Genomic DNA, 9,768 nt, shown 5'->3' on the forward strand with positions numbered 1-9,768 from the left:
ACAATTTTCTAACACCATTGAGGGAAAGTTGTTGTCTATGAATAAAGTAGGAATGAGTATAGCAGATTTTGTGCATATCATGTATAAACCATAGCTTCCACTTCAAGAATATTTTAGTAAAAATTCAGCTGAAAGTAGATTACAGTCTGACGACTTTATCAGTTACCCCAAACTCTATATCTGTTCGTTCGTGCATGCTCAGTCATATCCAATTCTTTGTGACCCCATGGACTGTTGCCCGCCAGGCTCCTCTGTCCATGCAATTTTCCAGGCAAGAATACTGCAGTGAGTCGCCATTTCCTACTCCAGGGAAACTACATCACTTCTTTCAATTGATTATAATTTAGTGATTTTATACAAGGTGCCCAACAGGGGGTGCTAAAGTTAGGACACCTTACTATGTGGCAGATCGCAATGTACTGACTCCAGACAATTAACAGGTTATCTTCTCTATACCATGTTAAGATGAATAGTATTCAAGAATATTAGGATGGGAAGGAGAAAAAAAAAAAAAGCTTGGCAAAAGGGTGTTCTGTCCATCTGAATCTCTCTGTCTTCATGTTCTTTTATGTTCCTTGAAAGTTGACCTTCCCTAATTAAAAAAGGGGAGACAGTGAGAAAAGGGTAGAAAGGAGATTCTTACTTAAGTTCACTATTTAATTGATAGAGAAAATCTGGTAATATTTTGTAAATGCTATAACGTCAGTCAGAAATATTTGTTAAGGATCAGCCAAGTTTCTTCACGCCTATTGAGACTAACGATTGCACCTACTTGAATGAGATGTAGTAAGGATTAAGTCAGTTAATACATGTAAAATCAGGTCTGGTATTTAATAAAAGCTCAGTAAATAGTAGCTTGTAAGGGTTCTGCAATATATATGCAGAAAATAAGACATGTAAAAACAATGTTTTAGAATGCAAAGGAATCTGTATGTGTGTGTGCGTGTGAATTAGGTGATGAAAATTATACAAATTTAAGACTGAGAGTCTTTGGCTGGTAGGAAAGTGTTTACAAAGACAGGATCTTTTAATTTAATTTGTCTTTTTAATTTAATCTTTTAATTTATCTGAGTTCTAAATGATGGAAAAAAGTAAAGAATTATTCCAAAGGAAGAATGAGATGATGTGAAACATGGAGTAATTAGAGACATGAAGAGAATAGGCAGAATTGATACTGAGAAGTAGGAGAGAGTGAGTCAAGTGTTTGGACAATTCTCTGCAGGCAAAAGAGAGTCACTGACATTTTTGAGTAAGTGAATCATATGAAGAAATTAATTTTAAGGCTGTTGACTTAAATGTAGAATTTAAACTAAAGCGAAGAGAGTAGAGAGAGGAGTCAGTAAGAAATGCACGTATTCACCAACAGGGAACAAAACCCAACTTGAGTGATGGCAGTGATAACAGAAAAAGTAGATGGGTAAAACAACAATTTCGGTGGATCAAGAGAGAAAAGCATTACAATAGGCTTTCCCTCTTACAATTTCATCACAGCAGTCTCTTTTTTTTCAATAACATGGTTGAAGATATTTATTGTAAAAATTTGATCACACATAAAATCAGAGGGATAGTGAAGTCCCATATATTGATCACCCAGCTTCAATAATCATTAGTGTTATGAATGCCAATATAGCTTCATCTATCTCCACCCTTTCCCTATGGACTAATTTGAGGCACATTCCAAACATCACATTATTTTAATCTCCAATAACAGCAGTCTCGTCTTGAAATCAGTTACTAGATGACTTTCCCTATAGAACAAAATCTTAGCTACTTCCTTGACGATTGAATTAGATGAAGCATGTGAATCGAAGTTTTCTTACTACACCTTGCCCCTAAGAATCTCCTGCTGAAAATACTGTCATCATTTTTTTCTGTCTTTATGCCTTTTGCCACACCCTGAAGTGTCTCCATCTTTCCCCAGGCCCCTGCCATTTCGTCTCATCCCTCAAAATTGATATCAAAAGCCAACTTTAGGTAAGGCCTACAAACAACATTTGCCCTTCTCTGTAAACGTTTTACAGCACTTAGCAAACACCGGCATGGACTGTGTATCCATCTCATCTTGTATCCATCTACAAGATCGGATGTCTAGGAGCAAAAATCAATGGTATCTTGACATCATTGTCAGCATCTGTCATGTTTTGCACATACAAGATATTCAATAAATATTTGCTGAATGAATGAATGTGATGTTGTCATTTATTGGCATAGCTTTATTGTTGCAGTGCTCGGAAGATTCTTTGTGTCTAAGGAAGAGAGAAATTGGGTGTTGCCTTTCCTAGACTAGGAGAGGTAGGGATCCCTAGTTCATTGAAGAAAAAGAAACAAAGTGGGTAAAACTGGAGGAACACACAGAATATCCAGTCCCTCCCTGGGCTCTTGCATCAGAAGAAGAGTCTGAATCATATTTATGGGAGACTGATAATGAGATACCTGTTGTTATGCTCACATGAGCTCTTATTTTGTGGTAAGAGCATCACTTTCAAATACCACCAGTTTAAGATTTGTTATTAGGGGACAACTTACATTTAAGGCACTCTAATTTTTGAATTCCATGAATATTTCTGCAGTATCATCTACCCACAGTAGAAAAAATGAGAGTCTTGTGGAGGTGTTCTAAAGGAATTAAACCCAAGGTGGCACTCTTTGGAATGGGTTAAGAAACCACCTGCCAATGCAAGAGATGCTAGAGAGTGGGTTTGATCCCTGGGTCAGGAAGACTTCCTGGAGTAGGAAATGGCAAGTGTTCAGTATTCTTGCCTGGAAAATCCCATGGACAGAGGAACCTGGCGGGCTACAGTCCATGGAGTTGCAAAGAGTTGGACATGACTGAGTGACTGAATACACACACACAAGATTCCAAAGTGAGAAAATGAATTATTCTAGTAGAGTGCTTTGCAGTTTATACTTAACTTTTTCTTACATATCAGCATATCCTAAATGAAACTGAAAATAGATATTATTAATATTTCCATTGTTTCAAGAAAGGATATTGATAGCAACTGGGAATTAGAGTGTGCAAATTGCCCAGAGTCACACAGTTAGTGAATGATGGTATCAATGTATCTCTACATACAGTCATATTGGATAATGGGAAATTTAAAAAAAAACACATTTTAGGGGTCAAGGACCACAAAACAAATATTAAAACGTTTGACCCTCCTTTGTTCAGATGTTTCTCTTCATATTATTTATGGTAACTTTCTATGTCTCAGGTTTCCTCACATGAATACATGAGATTTTAAAATGTACTGTAAAGACCTGTGAGGATCAATTGACAATTCACCTGTGGTATGCACGCTGCAAGGTGTCGCCCAGAATAGACGCTAGATGAGTGCCAGTTTCCTGTTATTCCACAACCCTTCTCTTCATGGAAAACATTCATGGATGCATACACCGGAAACAACGCATACGCACACATACAGACATATTCATGCAAATGCTGGACTAGTACTTATAAAAAAAGAAGAGCTGCTATATAGAGCATCGACCTATAAAATTGATAAGCATTCAGTTAAGCATGGCTGTACCTATTACTAATGCCACTCAGCTGATGCATCCAGGATTTCACAAGAGAACTCTTGTGATGTGTACAAACAACATCGAGTGACTGAAGCTGGAAGGGTGTGTGTTGGATTGGGTGGCTGGGGGCAGGAGTGGACTCAAACACATCCAGTACAAATCATCAAAGGGTAATGTGCTCTATCCTAAAAATCTGTGATTATTTCTAGTTTGCATAGGACCTCAGAGACTGTACAATTTCTTTTCATATTCCTTTGTGTATTAGTCACTCAGTCCTATCAGACTCTGTGATCCCATGGACTGTAGCCTGCCAGGCTCCTCTGTCTATGGATTTCTGTAGGCAAGAATACTGGCATGGGGAGCCATTCCCTCCTCCAGGGGATCTTTCCAACCTGGGGATTGAACCCAGGTCTCCTGCATTGCAAGCAGATTCTTTACCATCTGAGCCACAAGAGAAGACCTCATATTTCTATCCCTGGTAGTAAAATAACCCTATATGGGCTCACAGAGAAATCAACCTTATATCTCACAGATTCTACTCCAGGATAGAGGGAGAATTAATAAGCCTAGCCATTGAACATAAAAATAGGAGAAAGTGCTGTGATTTACACTGAATTTTTAGGTAAAGGGAATTGAAATTTAAATCCAGTAGATAATTAAAATTTCTGTTAAAATAGCCCTTCGAGCCACTAGATATGCTGGTAAATGAAAAATTCAGTGAGATGGTTGAGATTCAGCAGAATCCTGCATCTTTTGAAACAATTTTTTACCAGAAAATATATCCCAAAATAACCTTTGAAGTATTTGTACTTAGAAAAACTCTGCATTAATTCTGATGCAATTTAAAAGCTTGTACAGCAATTTAAAAGCTCCTCTTTGGATACTGATATCAGAATCAGTGTCAAAAGCAAAACCAAATCCATCTATATATAAATCATTGTGTCTAATTTTTTTAACCAAGTATATTAGTTTTCAGTTGGAATATGACTAACCATGGCATGATAAACCTATAAAAACTATGAAAATTGTCATGTTGGTTGACTTTTTAAAAGAGATTTTGCTTATTTCCTTCTGTTCTCAGTAAGAACCATAATTAAAACTGAGCCCAATTTCCTTCTTGTATTAAGAACACACATAAATCAAACTTTCAACTCGCCTCAGTTTACTTATTTATCAAAACAAATCAAATGAGCATGACTTTTTAAAATAAAGATTTTTCAGTGGGGAGTCACTTTCCGCCAGAGTGCTGAAATAAAGCAAAGGACAATTTTTTTTCACATTGCTATTTCCTATCTTATACTACTTTTAAACACTCTCTACCCCAAATCATGTAGGATTTTTCATTCATTCACAACCTAGTTGCGTTCAAGTGTTTCTTTACTTTTGGCAATTTTCAAAAAGCATAGAATTCCCCTCAAAGAGAGATAATTTGCCAATGTTTCAAAGAAATTCACTACAACTTTTCAGAACAAGAATTCCAAGAGAGGAATTCTAAGAATGTTTATGGAGTTCAGTTCAGTTCGGTTCAGTTGCTCAGTCGTGTCTGATTCTTTGTGACCCCATAAACTGCAGCACGCCAGGCCTCCTTATCCATCACCAATTCCCAGAGTCCACCCAAACTCATGTCCACTGAGTCAGTGATGCCATCCAACCATCTCATTTGCTGTCATCCCCTTCTTCTCCTGCCCTCAATCTTTCCCAGCATCAGGGTCTTTTCCAATGAGTAAGCTCTTCACATCAGTTGGCCAAAGTATTGGCGTTTCAGCTTCAACATCAGTCCTTCCAATGAATACCCAGGATTGATCTCCTTTAGGATGGACTGGTTGGATCTCCTTGCAGTCCGAGGGACTCTCAAGAGTCTTCTCCAACACCACAGTTCAAAAACATCAATTCTTCTGCATTCAGCTTTCTTTATGGTCCAACTCTCACATCCATACATGACCACTGGAAAAACCATAGCCTTGACTAGACGGACTTTTGTTGGCAAAGTAATGTCTCTGCTTTTTAACATGCTATCTAGGTTGGTCATAACTTTCCTTCCAAGGATAAAGTGTCTTTTAATTTCATGGCTGCAATCATGATCTGCAGTGATTTTGAAGCCCAGAAAAATAAAGTCAGCCACTGTTTCCCCATCTATTTGCTATGAAGTGATGGGACTGGATGCCATGATCTTAGTTTTTGAATGTTGAGCTTAAAGCCAACTTTTTCACTCTCCTGTTTCATTTTCATCAAGAGGCTCTTTAGTTGTTCTTTGCTTTCTGCCATAAGGGTGATGTCATCTGCATTTCTGAGGTTATTGATGTTTCTCCTGGCAATCTTGATTCCAGCTTGTGCTTCCTCCAGCCCACCATTTCTCATGATGTACTCTGCATATAAGTTAAATAAGTCGGGTGATAATATACAGCCTTGACATACTCTTTTTCCTATTTGGAACCAGTCTGTTGTTCCATGTCCAGTTCTAACTGTTGTTTCCTGACCTGCATACAGATTTCTCAAGAGTCAGGTCAGGTGGTCTGGTATTCCCATCTATTTAAGAATTTTCCACAGTTTATTGTGTTCCACACAGTCAAAGGCTTTGGCATAGCCAATAAAGCAGAAATAGATGTTTTTCTGGCACTCTCTTGCTGTTTTCGATGCTGCCAGCAGATTTTTACAATTTGATCTCTGGTCCCTCTGCCTTTTCTAAAACCAGCTTGAACATCTGGAAGTTCACAGTTCATGTATTGCTGAAGCCTTGCTTGGAGAATTTTAAGCATTACTTTGTTAGCCTGTGAGATGAGTGCAATTATGTGGTAGTTGGAGCATTCTTTGGCAGTGCCTTTCTTTGGGATTGGAATAAAAACTGGCCTTTTCCAGTTGTGTGGCCACTGCTGAGCTTTCCAAATTTGCTGGCATATTGAGTGCAGCACTTTCGCAGCATCATCTTTCAGGATTTGAAACAGCTCAACTAGAATTCCATCAGCTCCACCAGCTTTGTTCTCTTATGGAGTGGCGGTTATAATTGAAATAAGGAAAACGACCTTCAAGATATCTGTCTTGCTTGAGTAATTTAAGGAGCACAGATACTATTAAAATCCAGTCACGCTGCTTTATAGATATCCTTAATCAATGGAAAGCCTTGCAAGGAACATCCAGTTTTATGGGAGGTGGAAGCATCACTTCCTGGACTCTAATGAAGAGTTGTGATGCGGCGTCACACAATGCAGAAGAGTCTGGGCAGAATCACCGCCTTCTTTCGGGGTATATAAGACAGCAAGATGAAGGAGAAACCTGAGACACTCACTTCTTTGCAACGGACGACAACCTGCTCCTGAAACCTCGCCATGTCTTGCCACAACTACTGCTCCGGAAACTACACCTTGGGGTCTCTCAGGAGTCCCTGTCACATTCCTGTCGCCTCCTCCGTCGGCCTCTACACTCCGAGTGTGAGCGTCGGAGATGCTCTCTGCTTGCCCAGTAGCTGTCAGGACCGAACCTGGATCCTGAGCAATGGCCAGGAGACCTGCAGTGAACCTACCAGCTGCCAGCCAGCCAACTGCGAGCCCAGCAGCTGTGAAACTTCCAGCTACCCTTCTTCTGGTTGCTATGTGCCAAGACCCTGCCACGGAACCAGTTTTCCTCCAGCTTCTTCTTACCCCTCTGGATCCTGCCTCTCAGTGTCTTATAGACCGCTGACCTATGTGTCCAGCTGCTCGCGACCCTCGGGCCTTCTCCCTTGTGGATATCGCCCCTCGGGTTCTTTGCCCTGTGGTTTTCATCCCATCAGCATTGTGTCCAGCGGCCTCAGACCTCTGCGCCCTGTCTTCAGTGGATGCCAAACTCTGCCTTATGTGTTCAGTCCTTACCGTCCGTCTTGCTCTACCTAAGGAAGCCTGCAGCTTCTTTATTCCAGGCCAATACTCACCCTGAAGATCCAAGATGAAAATTCGAACTCCACGTGCTTCTGCTCTTTTCCTAGTAGTGACTGCTTTTTCTTGATTTTTCCTGTGCCTGACCCAATGAAAGCTGTTCCTTTCCCATTTTCATCTTTTTTTCATCTCTCCTTAGCATAAAATTATGGTTTGCAATGCTCTTCAGTGTTGATTGGGTGTGGGAAGAATTTATTCGGTTTGGATTATAATAAATGCATTTAAGTCAGAACTAAGAACCTGGTGCTTCAGTTTGTCTTTATTTTAACACATGTGTGACTAACCTCAACTGCCTGCAAGAGAAGTGGCTAGGACTTAGTACACTCAACTATGTGATTTTACCTCACAGTAGTGGACTAGCTTGATGGTTTATTCCTCAAACTGCTTTCTAGATCTCTCTGATCCTACATCCTTAAAAGACCCAAAAACCTTTAGTGGAAGTTATTTTGAAAAGACAAAACTAGGAATGATCTCCCTATATTTCTCTTCCAATGAATATGTCTTGACCAGAACATGCTTTCTAATCGAAAACTGAATGTATTTCACTCTTGCTTAAGCCTTTGATGGCTTCTTATGACTGATTCCTATAAAATGAAAATACAAACTTCTTATTACATTTGTTTGTTGCTTCTTCTTCTTTTTTTTTTTATCATTGACTCTCTCCTTCCCACTTCTTTGGCTTCACTTTTCTTCTCAATCCTGCAAATTTTAAGGTCCGATGATTCTGACATATACACAGCTCCTCAACATGCTGGTTTTTTGTTGTTTTTTTTTAAAGCCTCAACCCTTTTTATGTATGTTATCGACAAGACTAGGATGAACTTCTAATCTATCCACTTTGAAGACTCATACACATTTTTAAAAACACACCCCAACTTTATTAAACTGTTGCTTTATTCAGCTAAATTTTGAATCAGAGGTGAATAAGACAACTTTGGACTATCTCAGTACTTACCAGGAGTCATATACTACGGGACATACCCATATTAAAGGTACAGGTTTTTTCTTCATTCAACATAAATATGTAGAGATACATATTTCAAAAAATAAAATAAGGGACTTCCTTGGAGGTACAGTGGTTAAGACTGTGCTTCCAGTGCAGAGGGCGCTGGTTTGATCCCTGATGAGCAATCAAACCACAACTGGCAACACAAATCACAAACCACAACTGGCAACTACAGATTGGCACTTGCCATGTTGTTGTTCAGTCGCTAAGTTGTGTCTGACTCTTCGCAACCCCATGAACTGCAGCATGCCAGGCTTCCCTGTCCTTCAGTATCTCCTGGAGTTTGCTCAAACTCATGTGCATTGAGTAGGTGATGCCACTTGCCATCTACCACTACAAGGATTAGCTCACATGCTGTTGCAGCTGCTGACCTTCAGTACTCCGGTGGAAGGAGTCCAGGGTGGAGAGAAGGGGTGAGGCACTCTCTTCTTGGAGGGGTGGGGGAGAGAACTGGCCCGATAGGACTTCACATAGCTTGATATTTTCAGGAGCTGTTTTTATGAGCCCAATTTTTATATCTCCCCATATCTAGAAGAGCACTAAAATCCTTCATGGCAATGACTCTTCCTCATGACTAACAGAAATCTTCATGAGACTAGTAGAAACCTTCTGAAAAATATGTACTCCATTGTATGTATTCCCTCTTCACCAAAATTGCATATATACTGACCTTTGCCCCTGCCTCTTTGGAGCAGTTTCTCAGAGCTACGGGAGGTACCGCCTTCCGGGTGCAGTCCTCATTTTGCCCCTAATAAAACTTAACTCGCAGCTCTCATGTTGTGCATTTTTTTAAGTCAACAGAACTAAGATCCACATGCCACAGAACATAGTCATAAATGAATAAATAGTAAAAGTATTGCTTTATCAGCAATCAGAAATATAAATTTAGTAGGTCGGTGAAACTATAAATACATAAGTTGACTAAAAACTAAAGTGTAAAGGCATGAATATTCACCTTTTTGAAGAACTGTAATAGCTAGAAGCTTCATCAATGACAAGCAAGAAGACAGTGATCTCTAGGTACTAACTAGTGGCTGATCCCTTTAGAGAAGGTATATGCCTCTGGTTATCAGAACTCATCTCTCCTATGGACTTTCTGCTGTGCAAGCTGAATGGTGCTTCCTCTTATCACTGTGTTCATACTGCTGTTTCCAATTCCATTCTAGTTCTTACGTGGCCTTGCTTGCCTGACTCTTCTAGATATTTTGAGTCTGTGACATCTGGACCTTTATGCTTTGAAGATGTTCCCAGGCCCTCCATATCCTAATGAATAAATCACAGCTTGACTTAGCCTGTCTTTGATCTCAGACATATTTCTATTGCTGATCTTGT

The 9,768-nt window shown here is 39.6% G+C and overlaps 1 protein-coding gene across 1 annotated transcript; it reads left to right on the forward strand.

Moving 5' to 3' along the window:
• The first annotated feature begins 6,657 nt into the window (after positions 1-6,657).
• Positions 6,658-7,666, forward strand: KRTAP26-1 (keratin associated protein 26-1). Its single transcript, XM_002684610.4, has one exon. The coding sequence runs from the start codon at positions 6,846-6,848 to the stop codon at positions 7,386-7,388; it is 543 nt and encodes a 180-aa protein (XP_002684656.1). The 5' UTR covers positions 6,658-6,845; the 3' UTR covers positions 7,389-7,666.
• The last annotated feature ends 2,102 nt before the right edge of the window (positions 7,667-9,768 follow it).

Source organism: Bos taurus, chromosome 1 (genome assembly GCF_002263795.3).
Source record: "Bos taurus isolate L1 Dominette 01449 registration number 42190680 breed Hereford chromosome 1, ARS-UCD2.0, whole genome shotgun sequence".
Taxonomy (NCBI): Eukaryota; Metazoa; Chordata; class Mammalia; order Artiodactyla; family Bovidae; genus Bos; species Bos taurus.